Raw genomic sequence first — 25,938 nt, 5'->3', positions numbered from 1 at the left:
ACATTGGGTGGAAAAGAGTAGAATTTATGCTCTGGTTCATAAGAAAGGTTTATTAAAGTGAAATTTCCTTTAAAGTACCAGAGCATAATACATATTGATAGTTTCTCTTCTCTTCCCCATGCCCTATAAATGATGTATTTAATATTTTTTTTATTATTATTTTTTTGGTGGTCAGCAAAGCAAAGTTTATTGAGTGATAGAATACAAAACTTCCAAAGAGGAGGGGGCCCCAAGAGGGTTGCCTGCATTTAATATTTTAAAGACTTGTAGTTGTTACAACTTAACTGACAGAAATAGTAAGGAATTTCTTTCTTTTTATTCTTGTCATAGGTAGAGGATATTCCCAAGTTGTTGGGGAAAGTGAAGAAAGGGTTTTTGCTTTTGGCTTGAAAGGGATATGTGATTTTTGTTTGTTTGTTTTTTACATAAATTTGCTTTTTGAAATTACCATTTTTTTAAGATGATAATTTTGGTGTGGTTTTGGCATAAATTATATGGAAATCATCCAAACTTTAGATTAGAAAAATTTAACACTAGAGTTTTTCCAAATATGGAAAATAAATGAACAGTTGTGGTACTGTACCTATTATACATCTGTTTTATCAGTTTCATAACTTATTCTTGAATAGTATAGTTTCATAACATATCCTTGAATAGTATAGTATGACTAATGAAAACAAACAGATTGGTTTTTCTGCTTTAAATTGGATTAGGCTGAAATATTCTTATAAAAGTTACATTCTTATAGAAGTTCTACCCATATTCAAAATTTCATGCCCTTTTCCTGTGTCCTGCAAAGTTGCGCAGACTTGGGAAGAAATTTGCGGTTTCTGGATGAGGTCTTTCCTTGTCAGTAGTGACCTCATGTTGCAGCCTGCTTCCATTTAGACTACAGCTCTAATAATTGCTCAGCAGTTTTTATAAGCCCATCACCATCCTTCATGGTGTTTGAAGTCTCTCTATCTGCTGTTATTTGTTGGGAGATGCATTGGATTCATAATGGCTTGCAGAGCTCTGTTGCACACGTAAAATGATCTGTATCAGATTTAATTGAAGCAGACTTGCAGTACTGTTACTGAAGTGTTACTTGTAACATCAAATAGTTGTCATTGGGAGATTGAAATAATAGAATTTCCCTATGATTACTGTATTTGAATTACAAAATCTTACAATTGGAATAAATGGCTGCAAGATTGATTTTATGTAATGTTCTCAAGAAGATTATGTGATGGTAGGCAGAATTAAAAGTAGAATTAACAGAAGGGAGAAAAGGTCAGAGAATGACTATAAACTTTAAACATTATACTTGACTGAGGACTTTAAAATATGCATGACCCTTGTAATTTATTGTTGGTTCTCTTAGTCTGTCTTCTTCCAGGGGGGTTTAGTGAAAACAGTTAGCATAAACATGGTCTTTATGGCATCTGTCTATGTAGTATGTAAGTAATTTGACCTTAAATTTGTCAGCAACTGTTTTTCTTTTTTTTATTTGACAGAGATCACAAGTAGGTAGAGAGGCAGGCAGAGGGAGAGGGGGAAGCAGGCTCCCTGCTGAGCAGAGAGCCTGATGTGGGACTTGATCCCGGGACCCTGAGACCATGACCTGAGCCGAAGGCAGAGGCTGAACCACTGTGCCACCCAGGTGCCCCAGAAGTGGGGTTAAAGCCTCTGCCTTCAGCTTGGGTCATGATCCCAGGGTCCTGGGATCGAGCCCCGCATTGGGCTCTCTGCTCAGAGGGGAGCCTGCTTCACCCACTTCTCTCTGCGTGCCTCTCTGCCTACTTGTGATATCTGTCAAGTTAAAAAAAAAAAAAAAAAAACAAACCACAGTCAAGACAGACTATTTCCATCACCCAACAGTTGGGCCCCAGACTGCCAGTGATCTGCTTTCTGTCATTGTATAGATAAGTTTAGCCTGTTTTACAATTTCATGTAAATGGAATCTCCTACAGTAGGTAGTCTTTTGTGTCTGGCATCTCTGCTTGGCATAAGTTTGAGATGCATGTTGTTGCATGTTTCAGATGTTTGAGCCATTTATTTTAAAAATATTTATTTATTTTTAAAATTTTGTTTATTTATTTGACAGAGCACAAGCACAGGGAACAGCAGAGGGAGAGGGAGAGGCAGGCTCTTGGCTGATAAGGGCCCGTTGTGGGGCATGATCCAGTACCCTGCTTAAGCAACTGAGCCACCCAGGCGCCTCTTTGCGACTTTTATTTAAAAAAATACCGAGCGTATTCTATTGTAAGGGATGTCCCACACCTTGTGTCTGCTTTCACCTGTTTGGATTGATACCTTTGTTTGGCTGTTGTGAATAAAGCCTCTGTGTTTGTGCAAGTCTTCCAGTGGAATTACGCTTTCACTTCTTTTGAGTAAATACCCAGGAGTACAATCGCTGACTTATTTGCTAGGTTTTTTAGGGAAGTGCTAAACTGGTTTCCAAAGTGATTGGGACATTTTAAATTTCCAGCGTCAGTATAGGAAAGTTCTAGTTGCTTCACATCCCTATCTTACCAGCACTTTGATTTTACTTTTAAACATTTTAGTGGTATCCACATCTTATTGTGGGTTTCAGTTAAACTTTTAACTCTGGTAAAAATGAGAATGTTATCTATATTTTCATAGTTATAAGTAGATACCGTGGTGCAGAATTTGCTAAGGAAGGCCTATTAATGGTACAGTGAATGAAGTAGTATGATTTTAGTATCGATTTTGCCTTTTTTGTAACTTGAGTAGTAGCATATTGCTTTTACTTCTGGGAAGGAATACAGAGTACGCATTGAGCCCTTATACTATCCTAGATGAGGTTGTTTTGTTGAGGGTAATAGTCTACATTTTCCCTTGAGCCCTGGAATATAGGTCAGTGTTTCTCCAAGTGAGCACCAAAAGAAGTAGTTGGCAACCCACACACACACACACACACACACACACACACACGGGTATGTTTATATTTTTTTTGTGTGAAAAATAATTTTTTAAAAAAGATTTTATTTATTCATTTGAGAGAGAGAATGAGAGACAGAGTGTGAGAGGGAGGAGGATCAGAGGGAGAAGCAGACTCCCTACCAAGCAGGGAGCCTCATAACGGGACTCAATCCCAAGACTCCAGGATGATAACCTGAGCCGAAGGCAGTTGCTTGACCAACTGAGCCACCCGGGCATCCCCCAAAATAAATTTTTTATTTTTTATTTTTATTTTTATTTATTTTTTAAATTTTTTATTTTTATTTTATTTTTTTTAAAGATTTTATTATTCACTTGACAGATAGATCACAAGTAGGCAGAGAGGCAGTCAGAGAGAGAGGAGGAAGCAGGCTCCCCACTGAGCAGAGAGCCTGATGTGGGGCTCGATCCCAGGACCCTGGGATCGTGACCTGAGCCGAAGGCAGACGCTTAACCCACTGAGCCACCCAGGCGCCCCCCAAAAATAAATGTTTTAGAAAATTAGAATCCTACTCTGCCAGATACGAACCTAGAACTTGGTGTTTGTTCCCCTGATTATGTCAAGGTAGTGCAACTGTGGCAGTTTTCAACACTTTTTGTAGTTACTTAGTACTGAAAAGTTTTATACCTAATGTCTTTCTTTGATTACAGTGCCCATTTATCTCCCATCAGCATCTTACCAGCCTCTGCAGAGTAAGTAATATACTTGTAGAAGACCATTTTTTTTTAGTTTAAAAATATTACTTCACTGTAGAAATCAAAGTCATGTATTTATTAAATAAAAACATGTTTAAAAATTGTGAATTTATTGTGCTTACCTTAGGGGAAGGATTGTACATAAGGGAGTGAAACTAGTTAATATTTTTATGTACTGCAGTAGGAACAAATGAAGAAGGAATGCATTGCCTAATATATGAAATAAAGATTGAACTTTCTTCAGATGATTTTTTTGGTCTTCTGAAATGATTGAGAAATGTCATAGATCTTTTTAAATTAAGTTTTCTTTGAGAAGTAAACTTCATGTAACAAATGTTGACAGGACCCCTAGAGTTTCTTTGATTTAGCTGAATGTTGACAAAGTATTTTGCTTTATACATGTAGCTTTAAAAAATCTGTTTAAATGGTTTTTCTGTAGAGGAGCAAGGAATGAATTACTGGGACAACTGATCTTTCCCACCTTAGTAGTAATAGTGATATGGTTGATTTGTATGATAATTTCTTTTAAAAATTTAATCCATTATCATGTATTTCTTTTATGGCTTTCTTTTTTTTACTCTGGTTTACCCATTTAAATGCCCTGATAATTTGTTTTATTACTCACGTTTTAACATTTGTAATTATGTGGTGAAATACGCAGTTAGGGTGACTACTTCTCACTAACATGTGTTCTGTTTTATAGCATTTTAGAAAGAACAATTAGAGCAGCTGTGGAACAGCACCTTTTTGATCTGCAGAGCAGCATAGATCATGATCTTAAGAATTTACAACAGCAGAGTCTGGTGTGTAATAATGAAGCAGAAAGTTTTAATTGTGATGGGGAAGGATCTAATAACCAGTAAGAAACTTTTTATAATGTTTCACTATTATTTTTTAGAAATATAAAATTGTTATAATTGTTTTATCTTTTAAAAACCATAATTTACTTAAATAATGGGATCCCGGGGATTTCTGAAAGTGTGTGTGGAAAGTGACTTTGTATATATATTGCATATATTCACTTAACATTGAAAATCTAAATTATCCATTACAGTAGTAGACATTAAATCCAGTACTGCCAGGTTTTCCTCCCTGAACATCAGTTGAAGTAGTGAGCTTACCTCAGTATGTTGTATGAAGAATAACATTAGAAAAATGAGACTCATACTGTGTGCTCAAACCATGAGAGACATGAAATGGTCTAGACAGCTAGGTGCAGGGAAAACAGATTGGCATCACTCATGTTGCATTTACTCATTGAGTGAAACGGTGAACAGAATCATCCTTTGCTATTAAATTTTATGCCAGCTACTACCCTGCTGCCCTCCCTACATACTTTTTTTTTTAATAGTTTAGCTGTTAATAGTCGAATTTTGTATTAGTTTAAAGTACCTGTGTGTGCTCTGTGATTTGTGATTTTCTTCCACTCTTCATCTGACTTGTTACCTTTAAGTGGATGAAAGGCCTTATCTCCTTTCCTGTTACCTCAGCTCTGCACTTGAGGGATATATGGGTGCCTTTCTTTGAGACCATAATACAGTGATTTTATAGTATTTAGTTTAACAGATTTTATTTGGAGGACAGATGAGAAAGAAGGATCTAAGTTTGGAGGATTCATAGGAGGTTTAAAAAAAAGATTATTATGTAAAGTGTTTTTTCCTTTCTTTTCTTTTGGTTTTTTTTTTTTTTTTTGAGGAGTTAAATTTTTTTTTTTTTTTAAGATTTTATTTATTTATTTGACAGAGAGAGATCACAGTAGGAGAGAGGAAGGGAAGAGATCACAGAGAGAGAGGAAGGGAAGCAGGCCCCCCGCTGAGCAGAGAGCCCGATGCAGGACTCGATCCCAAGACCCTGAGATCATGACCCGAGCCGAAGGCAGCGGCTCAACCCACTGAGCCACCCAGGCGCCCTAGATTTTTTTTTTTAAAGGCCAAGTTTGTGTAGTACACTAGAATAGCTATTAAATATGAACTGAAGCTGAAAAAATGAATGGATCTGGAAACTAGTGGTTGCAATATGTTTATTTTAGGAATACCATATTGTACAGCTGCATGTGTGCTGTGTATCTGAATAGATAGATGGCACCACTAGCCTGTGCAGCTTTACGGCTGATTTGTAGTGCTTTGAAGGCATGATTAGAACTGATAAAACTGGGTTAACATAGGGACTATTTGGGCTGAATATGAAGGAAAAAAGCAGCATCTGAAAAAAAAATAATGTAACTAGAAGTTGGAAATTGTGGAGAACTGTTTCAAAGGTTATAATTAATATACATAGATTCCTTGGTGTTTGTCTTTAGCTTAGCTAGAGATCCTGAAACCCATGCCCATGCTCAATCTTATTTTTATCTCTGAGAAAGTAACTCATGTTCCTTCATTGATGGTGGTATTGTCTCTGTAAACAAAAGCCTGCTGCAGTATTTTGCATATTCTGAATTATGTAACATGAAAAAATCTAAAGTAGGAAGCTGTGCCTATCATGCTTATTAATAAGGTGTTGGACATTATCACATCTAGTGCTAGACTTATATTTTAATTGGAATAGTTCATTATCATTATGTAACATGAAAAATCTGAAGTAGGAAGCTGTTCCTATCATGCTTAATAAGGTGTTGGACATTATCATGTCTAGTGCTAGACTTGTATTTTAATTGGAACATTCATTATAATTGAGAGTATGCATTTGTAAGGGAAATTATTTTGACACATCAATTATTCTTTCAGCCATTCATTTGTTTTTGAAAATTTTCAGAGAGAATAACAAACAAACTAGTTTGAATTCCTAAAGAGACAAAGATAAACTGAGTGTGTTTAATAATGTAATTTGGCAAAATAAAGAAAGTGAAGTTTTATGAAAATGACACATTTTCTTTAACAAGTGAAAGTTTCAGATCCTTATTGATACTTATTTATTTAAAAGGCATTACATATTTAACATATGGCCTGATCCGGTTTTTTAATCTTCATTACTAGGGTTGATATTGCTGATGATATTATTAATGCCAGTGAAAGTAACAGAGACTGTTCAGAACCTGTGGCTAGTACTAATTTAGACAATGAAGTTATGCAGCAAGATTTTGTATTTGAGGATGAAGAAAATAGCCAGGTAAGAAATGCAAAGACTAAAATCTTTGTTTTAGGTTTGCTTGATGTACAATGCTGATTGCTTTATGTGTTCCTTTTTTAAATTAAATTTATTTATTTGACAGAGATCACAAGTAGGCAGAGAGGCAGGCAGAGAAGAGAGAGAGGGGAGGAAGCAGGCTCCTTGCTGAACAGAGAGCTGGAAGCGGGGCTCTATTCCAGGACTCTGGGATGGTGACCTGAGCCAAAGGCAGAGGCTTTAACCCACTGAGCCACCCAGGAACCCCCTTATATGTTCCTTTGGTATTAGAAGCTGACACTTGTCTTGATAATAAATCCTGAGAGCATACACCCTATTAGTAAAGATCAGGAACCATTTTCTGGGTTGGGAATTAGATATAAAATATTTAAGAATATTTGCCTGGAAGGAAACAAATAATGATGTTAGCTGAGGTTGTTGGTGGTATTATGGTTGAATTTCATTCATTTTAAAAGTTTTTCTCCTATTTCCCAATTTTTTCTGAAGAACGCTATCCTAGGGGAAAAAAAATCAAAATTTAAATTCAAAGTATGGTTTCTGCTGACTGTGTGTTGCTTTTGCACCATTGGAAAGCTGAAAAATTCAAAGTCAAATCATTGGATGTCAGGAACTGTCTGTATATGATTTATAAGTTTCTCTAAAGGTTGACTTTTCATTTTGTTGATGGTTCCTTTGCTCTGCAGAATATTTGTTTTTATTTTATTACTATTTTTTATTTTAGCTGTTCTTCTTTTAAACTTTTTATTAACATGTAATGTATTATTTGCCCCAGGGATACAGGTCTGAATAGTCAAGCTTACACACTTTGCAGCACTCACCATAGCACATCCCCAGTGTCCATAACCCAACCACCCTCTCCATACCCCCTGCCCTCCATCAACCCTCAGTTTGTTTTGTGAGATTAAGAGTCTTTTATGGTTTGTCTCACTCCCGATCCCATCTTGTTTCATTTTTTTCTTCCCTACCCCCCAAAACCCCCACTTAGCCTCTCAAATTCCTCATATCAGGGAGATCATAATTGTCTTTCTCTGATTGACTTCTGTTGCTCAGCATATACCCTTTAGTTCCATCCATGTCTTGCAAATGGCAGCATTTCATTTCTTTTGATGGCTGCATAGTATTCCTGTGTGTGTGTACTCCACATCTTCTTTATCCATTCATCTTTTGATGGACATCTAGGTTCTTTCCATAGTTTGACTATTGTGGACATTGCTGCCATAAACATTTGTGTGCACATGCCCCTTCGGGTCATTACATTTGTATCTTTAGGGTAAATATCTAGTAGTGTGATTGCTGGGTGGTAGGGTAGCTCTATTTTCAGCTTTTGCTGTTTTCTAGAGTTCCTGCACCAGCTTGCATTCCCACCAACAGTGTAGGAGGGTTCCCCTTTCTCCTCATCCTTACAAGCATCTGTCGTTTCCTCACTGGTTAATTTTAGCCGTTATGACTGGCATGAGGTGGTATCTCATTGTGGTTTTGATTTGTATTTCCCTGATGCCGAGTGATGTGGAGCACTTTTTCATGTGTCTGTTGGCCATCTGGTTTTCTTCTTTGTAGAAATTTCTGTTCATGTCCTCTTCCCATTTTTTGATTGGATTATTTGTTCTTTGGGTATTGAGTTTGATAAGTTCTTTATAGATTTTGGATACTAGCCCTTTATCTGATACGTCACTTGCGAATATCTTCTCCCATTCTGTCAGTTGTTTTTTGGTTTTGTTGACTGTTTCCTTTGCTGTGCAAAAGTTTTGATCTTGATGAAGTCCCAATGGTTCATTTTTGCCCTTGCTTCCCTTCCGTTTGGTGATTTTTCTAGGAAGAAGTTGCTGCAGCTGAGGTCGAAGAGGTTGCTGCCTGTTTTCAAGGATTTTAATGGATTCCTGTCTCACATTGAGGTTTTTTATCCATTTTGAGTCTCAAATTTTTGTGTGTGGTGTAAGGAAATGGTCCAGTTTCATTCTTCTGCATGTGGTTGTCCAATTTTCCCAACACCATTTGTTGAAGAGACACATTCTATCCTGCTTTGTCAAAGATCAGTTGATCATGGAGTTGAGAGTCATTTCTGGGCTCTCTATTCTGTTCCATTGATCTATGTGTCTATTTTTATGCCAGTACTGTACTGTCTTGATGATTACAGCCTTGTAATAGAGCTTGAAGTCTGGAATTGTGATACCACCAACTTTGGCTTTCTTTTTCAACATTCCTCTGGATATTAAGGGTCTTTTCTGGTTCCATATAGATTTTAGGATTATTTGTTCCATTTCTTTGAAAAAACTTGATGGTATTTTGATAGGGATTACGTTTTTAAACGTGTAGATGGCTTTAGGTAGCATAGACATTTTCACAATATTTATTCTTCCAATCCATGAGCATGGAACATTTTTCCATTTCTTTGTGTCTTCCTCAGTTTCTTTCATGAGTACTTTATAAGTTTTCTGAATACAGATTCTTTGCCTCTTTGGTTAGATTTATTCCTAGATATCTCATGGTTTTGTGTGCAGTTGTAAACCAAAGAGGATTTATTCCTAGATATCTCATGGTTTTGTGTGCAGTTGTAAATAGGATTGACTCTTAATTTCTGTTTCTTCTGTCTTGTTGGTGTATAGAAATGCAACTGATTTCTGTGCATTGATTTTATAGCGTGACACTTTACTGAATTCCTGTATTAGTTCTAGCAGTTTTGGAGTGGAGTCTTTTGGGTTTTCCACATAAAGTATCATATCATCTGCAAAGAGTGTCTTCTTTGCCAATTTGGATGTCTTTCATTTTTTTTTATTGCCCGATTGCTGAGGCTAGGACTTCATAGAACTATGTTGAATAGTAGTGGTGATAGTGGACATCCTTGCCATGTTCCTGACCTTAGCAGAAAAGCTCTGTTTTTTTTTTTTTTTTTTTTAAGATTTTATTTATTTATATGACAGAGATCAGAAGTAGGCAGAGAGGCAGGCAGAGAGAGAGGAAGGGAAGCAGGCTCCCCGCTGAGCAGAGAGCCTGATGGGGGGCTTGATCCCAGGACCCTGCGATCATGACCTGAGCCGAAAGCAGAGGCTTTAACCCGCTGAGCCACCCAGGCGCCCCAAGCTCTCAGTTTTTCCTCCATTGAGAATGATATTCGCAGTGGGTTTTTCATAGATGGCTTTGAGCATATTGAGGTATGTACCCTCTATCCCTACACTTTTGAAGAGTTTTGATCAAGAAAGGATGCTGTACTTTTTCAAATACTTTTTCAGCATCTATTGAGAAGATCATAGGGTTCTTGTTCTTTGTTTTATTAATGCATTGTATCATACTGATTAATTTGCGGATGTTGAACCAACCGTGCAGCCCTGGAATAAATCCCACTTGGTCGTGGTGAATAATCCTTTTAATGTACTATTGGATATTGCTGGCTAGTATTTGGTGAAAATTTTCGCATGTGTGTTCATCAAGGATATTGGTCTGTAATTCTCCTTTATGATGGCAACTTTGTCTTTTTTGGGATCAAGGTAATGCTGGCCTCATAAAATGAGTTTGGAAGTTTTCCTTCCATTTCTGATTTTTAGAAGTTTCCAGAGAATAGGAATTAATTCTTCTTTAAATGCTTGGTAGAATTCCCCTGGGAAGCTGTCTGGCCCTGGGCTCTTGTTTGTTGGGACATTTTTGATGACTGCTTCAATCTCCTTAATTGTTATGGGTCTGTTCAGGTTTTCTATTTCATCCTGGTTCAGTTGTAGTAGTTTACATGTCTCTAGGAATGCATCCATTCCTTCCAGATTGTCAAATTTGGTGGCATATAGTTGCTCATAGTATGTTCTTAAAATTGTATCTCTTTGGTGTTGGTTGTGATCTCTCCTCTTTCATTCATGATTTTATTTATTTGGGTCCTTTCTCTTTTCTTTTTGATAAGTCTGGCCAGGGGTTTATCAATCTTACTAATTCTTTCAAAGAATTGGCTTCTAGTTTCGTTGATTTGTTCTGTTAATTATTTGGTTTCTATTTCATTGATGTCTGTTCTGATCTTTATTTCTCTTCTCCTGCTGGGTTTAGGCTTTCTTTGTTGTTCTTTCTCCAGCTCCTTTAGGTGTAGGGTTAGGTTGTGTATTTGAGACCTTTCTTCTTTCTTGAGAAAGGCTTGCATCACTATATATTTTCCTCTCAGGACTACCTTTGCTCTGTCCCACAGATTTTGAACAGTCGTGTTTTCATTATCATTTGTTTCCATGAATTTTTTCAATTCTTTTTTAATTTCCTGTTTTTGTATATTGGCTCTGTTCCTTTCTGGTCTACTACTTTTAGTCTCTGTCTTTGCTTAGACGACCCCTTTCAGTATTTCCTGTAGAGCTTGTTTGGTATTTACAAACTCTTTCAGTTTTTGTTTGTCCTGAAGCTTTTTATCTCTCTTATTTTCAGTGATAGGCTAGCTGGATATAGTATTCTTGGCTGCATACTTTTCTCATTTAGTGCTCTGAATATATCATGCCAGTTCTTTCTGGCCTGCCAGGTCTCTGTAACTAAGTCTGCTGCCAATCTAATATTTTTATCGTATGTTACAGACTTCTTGTCCCCGGCTGCTTTCAGGATTTTCTCTTTATCATTAAGTCTTGTAAGTTTTACTATTAGATGACGGGATGTGGACCCATTTTTACTGATTTTGAGGGGATTTCTCTGCACCTCCTGGATTTCGATGCTTGTTCCCTTTGTCATATTAGGGAAATTCTCTACAATAATTCGCTTCAATATACCTTCTGCCCCCCCTTTTCTTCTTCTGGAATCCCAATTATTCTAATATTATTTCGTCTTATGGTATCACTTACCTCTTGAATTCTCCCCTCGTGGTCCAGCAGTTGTTTGTCTCTCTTATGCTCAGCTTCTTTATTCTCTGTCATTTGGTCTTCTATATCACTAACTCTCTCTTCTGCCTCATTTATCCTAGCACTAAGAGCCTCCGTTTTGATTGTACCTCATTAATAGCTTTTTTGATTTCAGCTTGGTTAGATTTTTAGTTCTTTTATTTCTCCAGAAAGGGTTTCTCTAACATCTTCCATGACTTTTTTGAGCCCAGCTAGCACCTTGACAGTCGTTATTCTGAACTCTAGATCTGACATATTACCAATGGCCCAATGTCCGTATTGATTAGGTCCTAGGCTTTGGTACTGCCTCTTGTTTTTTTTTTTTTTTTTTTTTTCTTTTTTTTTGGGGGGGGGGGTGAGTTTTTCTGCTTTGTTATTTTATCCAGATAAGAATATATGAATGAGAGATTAAAATACTAAAAGGGTGACAGATACCCCAGTACAATGTGCGTTAATCAAATCAGAAGAGACCCCACATTGTGGGTTGAAGAAAGGGGGTTAAAGTAGTTCGGAAAGAAAAAGAAAAAATATATATTAGACGGGTAAATAGAACAGAGCCACCCTCTTGATTTTTGGGAGTATTTTGATCTCTTAGAAGAAACTCCCTCCAAAATTTTAAAGAAACACATACACACACACACATATATATACAAAAATAAGGGTAAACATGATGAAGGGATGGAAAATGACTATAGAGATGAAAATTGAAAAAACATTCTTTTTTTTTTTTTTTAAAGATTTTATTTATTTATTTGACAGAGAGAGATCACAAGTAGGCAGAGAGGCAGGCAGAGGGAGAGAGAAAGAGAGGGAAGCAGGCTCCCTGCGGAGCAGAGAGCCCGACGCGGGGCTCGATCCCAGGACCCTGAGATCATGACCTGAGCCGAAGGCAGTGGCTTAACCCACTGAGCCACCCAGGCGCCCCGAAAAAACATTCTAAAAAAAGGAGTTGATAAGATAAGTTGGTTGGGAAAAGAAAGTGGAAAGAATTTGCTCAGGCTGTGCTAGAACAAGCCCTGTGCTAGATTTAGGATATATTTTGATCTATTAGAAGTTGTATCCCATGGGGTGCCTGGGTGGCTCAGTGGGTTAAGCTCCTGCCTTCAGCTCAGGTCATGATCTCAGGGTCCTGGGATCGAGTCCCGCATCAGGCTCCTTGCTCGTGGGGAGCCTGCTTCTCTCTCTGCCTCTGCCTGCCTCTCTGCCTCTCTCTCTCTCTCTGTCAAATAAATAAATAAATAAAATCTTAAAAAAAAAAAGTTGTATTGCAAAATTTTTTAGAAGAAAAAACCCTACCCTGTATGTATACAAAAGATGAAGTTAGATACAATGAAGGATAAAATAGAACTATAATAATAAAGATTCAAGAAGATTTTTTAAAACAGAAAGGTATATTAAAAAATTTAATTAACTTTGTAAGACTAAAGAATCATGGGGAGAAAGCCATGAATTCTATGCTTTGCTTTCCCTTCCTCTGGAATTCCACTGTTCTCCTTGATCAAGGAGCTTGGTCTGGATTTTTTTGCTGATCTTCTGGGGGAGAGGCCTGTTATAGTGATTCTCAAGTGTCTTTGCCCGAGGTGGAATTACACCACCCTTGCCAGGGGCCGGGCTAAGTAATCTGCTCTGGTTTGCTCTCAGGAGCTTTTGTTCCCTGAACACATTCTGTAGAGCTCTGGAGGACAGGAATGAAGATGGTGGCCTCCCAATCTCTGGCCTGGGAGAGCCAAGAGCTTGGGGCCCCACTCAGCGCTCCCTCAGAGAAAAGCACTCAGTCACTCCTGTCTCCCTGGTCTCTGGCTGCACTCTGAGCCAACCCTGGCCTGTGACTGAGTGTTTCTGTCTCTGGCACATAGCCCCATTTGGAGTCTCCAAACCCAGCAGATCCCTGCCACTCTTCGGCGAGGGTGGGGGTGGTTTCCCCGGATCTGCCACTTGTGGGGTCCATGCTCAAAGAGCAGTGGTATGACTGGGCCACGGATCACAGTTTACGGTAACCCCGAGCTGAGAGTTCACTCCTCTGCTCTGTCTCTGTAGCCGGCTTCTCTGTTCGAATACCTGTAAGCTCTGCTACACTCAGAAACCCCTGATCCTTATGTGACCATGCTTTCCCCGCGAGGGCTCCACCCCTGCTTAGCCTCTGGAGTGATGTGCCTCATGGAGCAGACTTGTAAAAGTTCTGATTCTGGGGACGCCTGGGTGGCTCAGTTGGTTGAGCAGCTGCCTTCGGCCCAGGTCATGATCCCGGCGTCTTGGGATCGAGTCCCACATCGGGCTCCTTGCTCCACAGGGAGCCTGCTTCTCCCTCTGACTCTGCCTGCCACTCTGTCTGCCTGTGCTCGGTCTTGCTCTCTTTCTCTCTGACAAGTAAATAAATAAAATCTTTAAAAAAAAAAAAAAAAGTTCTGATTCTGTGCTCCGTTGCTCCGCTGCTTGCTGGGAGCCAACCACTTCCCCTACAGTCTATCTTCTTGTTACTTCGGATTCACTTCTCTGCAGGTCCTACCTTTCAGAAAGTGGTAGATTTTCTGTTTTCTAGAATTGCTGCTTTTCTTCTCTTCGATCTCATGTTGGGTTTGTAGGTGTTGGGAATGTTTTGATAACTCTCTGGCTGAACTCCTGCTAACATCTCAGCCTGCTACTCCTCCTCCGCCATTTTGACTCCACCTCCTCCTCCTCCTCAGACTTCTTATGAGGACCCTGATGGTTTTGGGAAAGAGAAGGTGGGAAGAGGATGGACTGTTTTGCTAGCTGATAATTTAGAAAAACAAGCTCTTTTTCCCCTTATACAAAGGAATGAATGTTTTGTATAGAGTGAATTCTGTGGAAGTAAAACATAGTTTCTCAAAAAAGTATGTTTCTTTGTTAAATTGAAGTCTGGATATACTTTAACCTGACCCTAATACCTTTTATTTTTATTTTGTTCTGTTGGGGAGTAATATAGAAGATAACTCTCCTTCTTACTCTGCATCTCATCTCCTTCTTCACTGCTGGAGTATCAGTGTATCAGCTTTGTTTTCTGTTGTAGTATCTTTTATGTTGCCTCCAATTTTTTTTTTTAAACTATTTTTCTGTATTCGTTTTAAGAATTACATTTCCCAGAGGCACCCGGGTGGTTCAGTTGGTTAAGCAGTCTGCCTTTAGCTCAGGTTGTGATCTCAGGGTGTGGGATCAAACCCTGCGTCAGGCTCCCTTCTGAGTGGGGCATCTATCTCTCCTGTTGCCCTTCCCTCTCCCACTCGTGCTTGCATGCGTATGCTCTCTCTCCAATAAATAAATAAAATTTTAAAAATTATGTTGCTTAAATCTGGCTAAAAAGCATGTGGGTGTTACAATCAGTCTTTAGATGTATTTCATTTTTTTCATAGTATATTGAATTGTAGGTTAAAGTTGGTGATGTAATAGTATGCTTTTATAATAGAATTTTATAAGTTTTTCTTCTTAAGCTATGTGATTCTCTTATAGTAACTGTAACATCGGCAAGTTAAGTGTTATACTCTTATTTGTGAAGGAAAGGTAGAGCTGGGACTTGAACCTTGTTCTTTGAATAAAACATGAAGACTTATTTTAAATATTGGATCTAGTAATGATTATTTCATGGGCCCATATTTAAAAAGTTATCTTCTAAACAGAAAGGTTGCTGAAGTCTGATGTGTAGATCAGTGGTTCTCATAATTTGAGTCTCAAGACCTCTTGATACTCTTAAAAGATATTGAGTATCCCAGAAAGGTTTTATTTCCATAGATATATTTATCAGTATTTACCACATTAGAAATTAAAATTGAAAAATTACAGAATGTTTATTAAATTCACTCAAGGTACTGTAAATATGTTTTTTTTTTAACTTAATAAAAAGTTATGTAAAACACTTTGTGCTTTGAGGAATGGTATTGTTTTACATATTTATAAATATTGATACTGCTTGTCTTTCTTAATAAAAGTTAACTTGGTTTCTCATACCTGCTTCTGCATTCAGTCTATTACTATAAGTTCTTTTGTTTGAAGTACATGAAGACAAGTCAGCCTCACAGAGATACATAGTTGGCAAAGGGAGAATTTAATAGCTTTTTCCAAATATGAAGTGTCTTTCATATTAAAACTGGACAAGTGGTCGTTTTTTAAGAATCTAGCTATCTCTTGATTGCAGAGGTGATGATCAGAAACATTGAGAATTTTATGTAATTCGTAGTAATGCACGGGATATTTGTATTAGACTCAGTGACTATCTGTTTGGGGAAGGAATAGGGATGGGATGGTGTCACTAGACTCATTAGAAAATAGGGGCAGTGTTATTACAGTTGTTATTTCGAGTGTATATAATAAAGGGATCTGGTGAATCAAATGATTCCTCTGTTATCTGCTTGGAAGTTACCAACTTAACCTGTTTGTGGCTGAGAAGAAACAGAAGGAGCAGTTGGCAGGTGGGACCATATGGCTGTCCTTTGGGAGGAAAGAATTCTAAGGACAGGAAACGAATGTGATAGTATGAGCAGTACTTCTTACGTAATAGTGTAGTGAGTATGCAGATCTCCATTTTATACACATACACACACATGCATATGCCTCAGGTTTTGAGAAAGATAAATTACTGTCTTTAAAAAGAGATGCCAACACCTGTAGACTATTATGAAGAATTAAAAGGGGGCATTTGATTAACTTGCAATCTAATACCATGATTTAGGTTGGAAACTTCTTCTCGTACATGAGTGTTGGGAGCTCCGTTAATACAGCAGTTATGTTCTTTTTTGTCAGTCTGTAGGTATACTGTTAGAGCCATGCAGTGACCGTGGTGATAGTGAAGATGGCTGTCTTGAGGGGTAAGCATTTTCATTCATTACTCAATCATCTTAAGAATTGGAGCCCTTCACAGATTTGGGAGTGAGATTTTTAGATGAATTTATCTATTATACATTTTTGAAAATCTGAAAAACCAGGTACTTGTTTAATGGTAAGCATAAAGCATATTCATAAATATTCAGAGGGGCTACAGGTTCAGACAGACATAGTTATAACTTGGAAAACGTTCGGAGGGAAGAACAGAGCCTTCTTGGAGACACTCCAAACTTTCAGTTGATTTGTAAGACAATTGGGACTTTATTGATATTCTGAATACACCTTTCAGTGAGTTAATTCATAGTCTTAGAACTGTGGATAACTAATTGAAAGATTGTAGCATATTTGTTTTACCAAATTTGTACAGGATATTTTTGTTCCCTTTCCAGCTTCTTGGTGTATCCCGGTATAGTCTTACTTCAGTTTCTGCTTGCTTACCTCCTTGGCCAGCAAAAATGGGAGGGAGGTACTGAGGCAATCAGTATTTCAGTCATATGTAGTCTCCATAGATACTCGATAGATACAGTACAGTACCTTTGAGCAGAAGCTTTCTAGAATATTTTAAGTCAGTGAGTAGGTTTTGGGTCCTGTTACCCATTTTCTGATTCTTTGAGACATTGCCAAGCAGTGTATTATGACTTCTTAGGAAAGATAATTTGATATTCAGAAAACAAATTTACAGTGAATGCAGACTAGATTGTAAATACTGAGGATTCTCAAACATTACTGATTTGGTGATAGCTTGTTGGTGAGGGTAAATTTGTGTTAATGCCATTGTCTCTCTTAATTGTGAGTAGGAAACCTGTTCTCTGAGGGTAAGTAAATTCTTTGGAGCCATGTCTCTGGAGTGTCTCCATACTCTGAAGGTCCACAGATTTCCTGCTTACAGCAGTTCCTTGTGCTTCCTTTCAGGAGGCAGGAATGATCCTCTTCCAGCCCAGGGAGTATTGGAGCTATGGGCTGAAGATATAAGATAAACAGGCATCCCCAGAATGATGACATCTGGATTTGGTAGAACAATAAGGATCCATTTAGTGAGGACTCAATCTTTTTGGAAAAGCTCTTTCCTCTTCAACTTGTGTATAGGTTAGCAAACTTGTTTTTAGATCCAAAAAGTTCCTTGGTTAGATGGATTACATTTTGCATGCTTAACACTCATGTTTCTCAAATTTAGGTGATTGGGTCTTTTATAGTCTCAAGGTAGAATGTAGCTCATTCCACCATTCGCTTCCACTCTAAGCAAGGGAAGGCCTTTGAGCTTGCCAGGGAATTTAGTTCATTTTTCATGCTCAGCAAGAACAAGGTAATTACGCATGTGAGGAGAAGACTTGCCTTAGTTAGATCAAGACCTGTCTTCTGGGTACACACTGTTAAGGCAGGGTAGAAGCAGCATCTGTGTGTACCATTGTAAATTGCCACCATATCTTTGGGAAGTAGAAATTTCCCACAATAGATACATTGCTAACCTACTGTAATACCAGATGCTCTGTTGACTGGTCAAATAGGGAGAGATCATTTTGGACAGCTTGCTCTGATATTTGTTCTAAATAGGGGTTCGTTTTTATGGGGGGTATATGAGGGACTTGAAATTTTTAGAAATTTCCTTTTTATATCTTACCATTATGTTTTGAGGAAGGAAAGGTTTAGAAGTAGTACCTTGTTCTGATTGTGATAGAACATAATCAGATTTAAAATATAGGACCATAAAAGAAAATAACATATAGGACCATCACTGTACCTTTAAAAAACATCTTTAAAAGAAAAGAAAGTCCCAGAGTGGGGGATAATAAAGCTATTTGGTTAAAACTAATATTTGCTTTACAAAATCTTTTCCATTATACATTCAACCCTTTTGGTTTCTATTTACTGTGGATTTTAGTTTTACTTTTAAAATGTTTTTCTTTGGTGGGGGATGGTTGTGTGGGAGGGTGGAGATGTTACTTAAATTTTCTAAACCTGAAGTAATTCTGTGGATCTTTTCAGTAGTGTGTGATTTTCAGACATAGGGCTCCAAAGAATGGGCATATGTCCAGTTGTCATTTTCTTCTCTCACATTATAAATGCTAACTATAAGGGGAAGAGAAGAATCTAGGTAAGAAATGTGCAGTGATAGTAACCTACTTATTCTTAAAACATTAATAGCTGTACTTGTATTTTTAGGAAAGAATATGTGTCATTTGACAGTGATACATTGTCACACTTGATTCTGGTAAGATTTTTTTCTTATGGTTCTTAAAATGTGACTAGGTTTAACCCACCAATTATTGTATCTGGTCTTTAACTCTTGGGTTGAATAGGTTTAAAGGAGATGTAAAAATAGAGTCTCTTGCCAGATGTTTTACAATTAAGCAATGACTTAATTTGTCACTTTTGGCTACCAGTAACTTGGTTATAAAAACATTTTCCTGAATTTGGGATCCACACTTTGTCTACCAGTAGTATATAGTATAAAACTGCAAATGTGTGTTTGAAAATAGTTTGGATGGTGGGAGTGGGACAGCTGAATATATAGGCACAATAGTACAGTAATGGAGACCATACAAAGATATATGCTGCTTGTTTTTAAGCTGAGTGAGAAAAGCTTTGTGGTTGTGAAATGTATTCTTTATTTTAAAACATAGGATTCTAGTAGCAAGATATGTGATTTGAATGCCAACACTGAATCAGAAGTGCCAGGAGGTCAGAGTGTTGGTGTTCAAGGGGAAGCAGCATGTGGAACCCAAATTCCACATTTAGATCTGAAGAATGTCTCTGATGGTGATAAATGGGAAGGTAATTTTAACCACACGTTATTTTCCTGATATTGTTATTTGTAACTGAAATTACCTAAAGCAATAATGAGACTATTGCTCTTTTCTGGACAACCTTACTCATTTTGGCTTTCTGTTCTCTCATGTAAGAGGAGTGAGTGAGTGTTTTTACTCAGATGCTCTAATGAGATTGTAGGGCAACTATGTCATACGAACTAGAAGTTCTTAGCTGATCCATTAGCTTTGAAGGTAAAGTTAGAACTGATTAAAAAAATAAAATGCCCCAGGATAGGCTTTTGTGAATTGTTAAACCAGGTTTAAACCAGTCTTGGAAAATCTTATATGTTAGGGCTTGGGGGATCTTACCACTTACATGTAACTACATTTCCTATAGGATCATTAGGAAACCTGTTTTTTTTTTTTTTTTTTTAAATCCCAGAATGATCTTTGAAGGCATTTCTAAGCAAACACTGTACCATATCCCTATATCTGTGTTAGATTATATAAGCACGGGAACAGAGTCCTAACAATTTTTACAGAGGAAAAAAGTTGAAATTCAAAAAGCAAGCCACGTGTGTGTGTGTGTGTGTGTGTGTGTGTGTATGTATAAATATATATATATATATATGTCCAAACTCAGCAAATGTGTACTTAACACTTGTATTTCATTGTATATAAGTTTTTTCTTTTTTTAATCAAAAGATGCAAAACCTAAATAAATATCAAACTCCAGTGAGTGATTTGCATGCTGAAGGGTTTATAGGGAAGTATATTATTACCTGCCGTTTACTTTGAAATCCATGAAAAAATATGATGGTTAGCGGGATGGATAAATGTTACAAAGCAAATACAGTAAAATGTTAATGGTTGAATCTAGATGGTTGGTGTATTGATCAATGTTCACTGTGAAATTTTTTCAAGTTTACTGTATATTTATAAACTTTAAAATGTTGGGGGTGGGGGGGCGAAAGTCAACAACAGATTTGAATTTAGGAGTCCTGTATCATACACCTTGCTAGGTAAGGAGACATTGAGACAACTCGGGAATCTTCCAAGTTACTTATTTGTGCACTTGGATGAAGTTCCCTTGGTTAACTTACCCTTGGCAAGTTAGCTAATGACATACAGTGGTAGTAACAAGAATTGCAGTGCTAGTACCACAGGCTCCTTTTGCTACCTCAAGTCTGCTCATTTGATCACTACTGGAGTTTATTTATTTATTTTTCAAGGTATAGCCAATTTTTTTTTTTTTTTAAAGCCCCAGCCAAGTCATTGTCTGTGCCAATCTTTATTGCTGTCTCTCCACCCCCCTCCTTTTTTTTTTTTTTTTTTTTTTTTTGGGTTCTAGATGTTTGGCATGCCTAGTGGCATATTATGTGTCTTAACTTAGATTAAATCAGGAAGTTGTCTTTCTTTTGCTTTGTTCTGGGTTATTTAGGATGTTTGGAATTTATGAAGATGCTCCCCTGAATTAGAGGATATGTTAACATCCTGGTGGCAGAAAAGATCAACTGTCCCTTTCATTTATTTATCCTGACATGGTCACTGAAAAGAAGTGGTGGTCATCAGAGCATCCCTGGAGCCAGCCATAGTAGGAGAGGAGTCTCTGAAAGATGAAGTGGGATTCTGACAGAGGGCTGATGCTTCTCCGTTTTGGAGGACACAGATAAATAGACCTTCATAATCTTTGGCCTGGGTGTTCTGATCTTAAGTTTTAGGCATAGAAAAGCACTTGTTTTCCATTGTCTGAGGAGATAAAACTTTCTGTGTTCAGCTTCAGCTTTCTGGAGGCTTACCTAAAGTGAATTTAATGCTGGGCTCACTGTTTCCCTGTCAGAATCCTCCCCTTACAGCTTGTGGTATGGAAAGAAAGTAACTATAGACCTCTGATTTTCAGTGCCTCAGCTCACCTGTTACAGACCTGGCTCAACAGCTGTGACAGATCCACATAGGCCTCCCACTGACTTTTATAAAAATAGGGGTCAGTGACTTTCAGAGAATTGGTGGTAACTATTACATTTGAGTGACCTTTTCAGCCATGAACCCTGCATGTGCTTAGAAGAGTGGCTGTTACCAGAATATGTTTTTCCTTCCAATTTGCCACCAATATACAAAGATTGATTTTCTATATCTAGGAATTAGGGTGTTCTAATGAAAGTCTTCTGTAAGAGGCCAAATTATTTTAGACCCTAGATACCTTGGAATCAGAGATCTACCTTGTTTGATGTGACTCTTAAAAAAGAGAAGTGGGGTCACTCCAAATGGAAGCCCACCTCCCTCTTCCTTGGTGTGTGGGTTTTGTGTTTTGTATTGCTCAAGGGACAGACAGCAGGATACAGTTGCCAAGCAGGCAGCACATGGCCACCAGTGGTACGAATTTGCAGCAGCTGGTCAAAAGGTTTTGGCTTTTAATACAAGTGGGCAGTAGCTTTCCTTCAGATTCTCTCCTGCTAAAACTCTTGAAAGAAATGCAAGTAGGATCTTTCCAAAGAGCAAACTAAGGGAGGTATTTTTCTGTCAAATCAACTAAATTGAAACGCTTCAAACAGTACTTGGTTAAGAGTTTCCATTTCTTCGGTTTTAATAAAACAGCACTACTTTGATTTTTTTGCCTTGCTTGCTGAAATGGAAATATATGTTTGTGTTTGTTTTTAAAGTTTGGTTAGTAGTAATTTCTTTGAACAAAGTTTTTGATTAGAATGCCTAACTGGTTTTAGGGAAATGTTTTGGTATCTTTGGCTTTGTGTTAGTTATGTGTATGGTTTGTTCTGACTGTGCTGTGTGTTCACTTTAGTATTTTTTGCCATTTTTTCCATTTTATTAGCGTCATGCCCTATCACTTTTCCCCTCATTGATTTCAAAACAATGCATCTGCAGAGAGATGGGGAGGGTAAGTATGGTTCACCATAGTTTAGTTTTTTTGCGTTTTGATGGTTCACTTTGTTTGCCTTTTTATGAGCCCTTCTCCTGCTGTCCCCATATATTAGGAAAATGGTTCTGGGTTAAAAATGATACCCAGATATAATTGTTTTTGTTACTTCCCTCTTAAAACAGGTGATTTCTCACAAAATGCTTATTACCAGTTATTTGCTGGGAAGCAGGTACAAGGGTTGCTTTGAAAATCACTTTATTGCTGGGTTTATTCTGGGATTGCACGCTTTGTACCCAATTTTTAGTTATCAGATTAATCGGGGCTTTAAAAACTATCTAAATTATCTTATTACCCTGGAAAAATTATGTAGTGCTTTAAATTGCTAATATATAAAGTTAAATTTCTGAAGTAGCAATCCTTTCCTATTGTGTGAAGAAAAAGAAAATACCAGTCTTTTTGACACTGTCAAACCATCTTTGCATCCAAAAATACTTAAAAACTCACTTTTGCTATTGTTAATATGATGTCATACATCAAAGTTTTAAATCGTAGTTATAAATAAAGTTAATATGTAGATGGAAAAGTATTTCTGCTTTTTGGATTCTAGTGATACTTGTATTTTTGTATTTGGAGTATATTTGTGGATTGTATGTGTTCTGTATGTAATCAGACCTTAACATGGGCACAGACATCAAATAAATCGACGTGGGTTCATTTGAGAACATACAGGATAGCTCCAGGAAGATAAATGTGCTTAAGATCTAGTGCTGTTAAATTTTGTCCTGATAATACTGTTGAGTGTTTAATTACTCAGATATGTAGTAAACATAGAAATCCTGTAATAGAAAATAATGAACACAATTTAATGTTCGGGGCCGGGTGCTGTCAGATGAGTAAGCTGGCACCATTTGGAAATGTTAAGAATTCTTTTGGGGTCAGAGAGCTCCATTTGGTGTGTTGTGAATAGCGTGGGGAATAGCTTCCTTCCAGTTTTAAGACAGTTACTTGACAGTGAGTGATAGCTTATTCACCTGGCAGCTCTTGAGGACGGTTTTGTATTTATTATTTATAAAACAGCACTTAAAAAATAATATCTAATATAACTTTAAGAGCTTGACAGTGTCCTTTCTTGCTTTGTGACTGGGTTCAGAAATTTAAGGTAATACTTCTATGGGAAAATGGAACTCTGAGCAAAAGAAAAAAAGCATAGAAAATTAGAAACTATAGTAGTAGGCTTTATGAAGATCCTGTATCCCTTGTTTTTTTTTTTTTTAAAGTACATAATAAATATTATATGAGCCACTACATAACGATACGATTTAAAGAAAATATAATAGTTGTGTGACTTTTTTTTCCATGCAGAACCAAGAGACCCATGGTACCATTATTTGTGTTTGTTTTACAGAGCCATTTCCTGCTTTTAAGTCTTGGCAGGAAGACTCTGAGTCTGGAGAAGCTCAGCTCTCTCCACAAGCTGGCAGAATGAATCATCACCCCCTGGAAGAGGACTGTCCTCCAGTATTATCACATCGTAGTTTAGATTTTGGGCAAAGCCAGCGTTTCCTACATGATCCAGAAACATTGGATTCCTCATCTAAGGCACTTTCTTTTACTAGGTACATTATTTTTATATACTTAGGAGAGGTGATTCTTATGTCACTAGATCCTTTGCAAAATTTAATCCTTCAGACCTTACAATTCAAAGCTTCTCCCCCTCTATCATGAAGAATGTTTTTGTAATTTTTTGGTGGGGGCTCATAAATTCTGAGTTCATGAGGTGTAGAGGTTTGCTTTCTATTAGACTTGCCACACAGTATACATAATCATTTTTTTTACCTATTACTGAAATACAGAACTCTGGAAGGGAAGCAGCAAGTGGAACTCACCAATTCCTCACGTTTGTATTGTCCAGATTTTAAATTGATTCTGAATGTCAAAACCTTTCCTTTGCAATTTTTTTTTTTTTTTTAAAGATTTTATTTACTTGACAGCAAGAGAGGGAACACAAGCAGGTCGAATGGAAGTGGGAGAAGCAGGCTCCCTTTAGAGCAGGGGAGCCTGATGTGGGGCTCGATCCCAGGACTCTGGGATCATGACCTGACCCAAAGGCAGACAGCCATCCAGGTGCCCCTTTCCTTTGTAATTTGAATACAAAACAGACTCTAAGCTGGGCATCTTTGTTTCATTTCTACTTTAGTCTAAACAACTTTTGACGGATTATATATTGTTTTCAGCAGTACTTGTGTTAGCTAATGGTGTGGTCTCTAAAATTATAGTGTAAGGTTTTGTTATGGGTTTTTTTGTTTGTTTTTTGTTTTTTTAACACTACCTGTCCTTTAGTTTTAGGGACTTAATTTTTACTTTAAAGATTTGCTTCTTCGCCTGGGTGGCTCAGTGGATTAAAGCCTCTGCCTTCAGCTCAGGTCATGATCCCAGGGTTCTGGGATTGAGCCCCACATTGGGCTCTGCTCAGTGGGGAGCCTCCTTCCTCCTCTCTCTCTGCCTGCCTCTCTGCCTAGTTGTGATCTCGGTCTGTCAAATAAATAAATAAAATCTTAAAAAAAAAATAAAGATTTGCTTCTTGGAAATGGTGTGATGTTATATCAGGGTGATAAGAGTCATAGTGTTGATAACTTGAAAAAAATTTTTTGATCAGGTAACTTTTTTTTTTTTTTTAATATAATTAACATACAACATTCTCTTACTTTCAGGGTGCCTTTCTAGCTCAGTCGGTAGAGTGGGTGACTTTTGATCTCAAGGTTGTAGGTTCAAGCTCCACTATGGGTATAGATAAAACTAAAAAACAAAATTTGAAAAAATTGTTTTGGTTTTAGGTGTACATCATAGTAATATGATAGTTTTTTACATTGAAATGAACCCCCTCATAGATCTAGCTACCATCTGTAATAACTTGAAATTTTAACTAACACTCTTATTTTAATTCAGGATTCGAAGATCATCCTTCAGTTCAAAAGATGAAAAAAGAGAAGACAGAACACCGTATCAGTTGGTCAAGAAACTTCAGAAAAAAATTAGACAATTTGAGGAACAGTTTGAAAGGGAAAGAAATAGCAAGGTAAATTTATAGCATTGTCCAGGGTTGGGCAGATACATTGGAACTGGGAGGAGGTTCTTTGGAGAGCGTTAGTCCATCTCTTCCCTTAGATAATGAAGTTGAGGTGTGCAGAGAAATAGTGATCATGTAGATCTGAGATTATATAGATCCTTAGCTGCCTCATTTCCAGGCCAATATTCTTACCAGTGGATTTTTATATTTTAATCAGCAAAAAGCTTGTATAATTTTAAAATGAAATACTTTACATTAACAAATCATGTTAATGCTATTTCTGCTTCCTCAAAAACCACAAATAGCAAGGGGTGATGGGAGAGGGAAGGCATGGGAGGGAGGGGGACAGATATTTAATAATTGGAACATATGAAGTAGAAAGAATCTTACACTTTGAGTCAGAAGACCTATCTCCAAATCTGGCTTTCATCAGTTGCTAGATTCTGCTCTGAGAGAGCTTTACTTGATATTCTGTTCTGTCTACTTCATATAAGGTAAGATGAAATAAGGATTGAATGAATTGTCTGCTGTGGGAACTGTAATATATTACTTGGGCATCAGTTAACAGTTATCGCTTACACAGAGGTGTCCATGTTCCTTAATTTTTTAGCCCTCCTACAGTGATATTGCAGCCAATCCAAAGGTATTAAAATGGATGACAGAGCTTACCAAACTGCGGAAGCAAATTAAAGGTAGAAAATATATCATTTTTATAATATGTTTGCTTTAAACAGATTTTTTATTCTCATTATTAAAGTATTCTCATTATTACATGAAAATTGTATGAATAATTCTGTGACATGAATTAATAGTGAGAATAATATTCTA

The 25,938-nt window shown here is 37.3% G+C and overlaps 1 protein-coding gene across 6 annotated transcripts in view; it reads left to right on the top strand.

The window, feature by feature from the left end:
• FAM13B (family with sequence similarity 13 member B) overlaps window positions 1-25,938 on the top strand; it is a 71,228-nt gene that overhangs the window by 32,084 nt on the left and 13,206 nt on the right. For 4 of the 6 annotated variants that reach the window (XM_059174648.1, XM_059174645.1, XM_059174646.1 and 1 more), the window contains 10 exons: window positions 3,595-3,636; window positions 4,343-4,498; window positions 6,612-6,744; window positions 16,341-16,405; window positions 18,582-18,630; window positions 19,043-19,193; window positions 21,996-22,061; window positions 23,449-23,659; window positions 24,990-25,119; window positions 25,721-25,802. In XM_059174648.1, the coding sequence (XP_059030631.1) occupies window positions 3,595-3,636; window positions 4,343-4,498; window positions 6,612-6,744; window positions 16,341-16,405; window positions 18,582-18,630; window positions 19,043-19,193; window positions 21,996-22,061; window positions 23,449-23,659; window positions 24,990-25,119; window positions 25,721-25,802 (1,085 nt within the window). The remainder of the gene's footprint in view (window positions 1-3,594; window positions 3,637-4,342; window positions 4,499-6,611; window positions 6,745-16,340; window positions 16,406-18,581; window positions 18,631-19,042; window positions 19,194-21,995; window positions 22,062-23,448; window positions 23,660-24,989; window positions 25,120-25,720; window positions 25,803-25,938) is intronic. The other 2 variants (XM_059174651.1, XM_059174647.1) reach the window with 1 other exon arrangement.

This window comes from Mustela lutreola, chromosome 5 (genome assembly GCF_030435805.1).
Source record: "Mustela lutreola isolate mMusLut2 chromosome 5, mMusLut2.pri, whole genome shotgun sequence".
Lineage (NCBI taxonomy): Eukaryota > Metazoa > Chordata > Mammalia > Carnivora > Mustelidae > Mustela > Mustela lutreola.
Note: the sequence above shows the minus strand (reverse complement) of the source record. Positions and strands in the feature narration are given on the sequence as shown.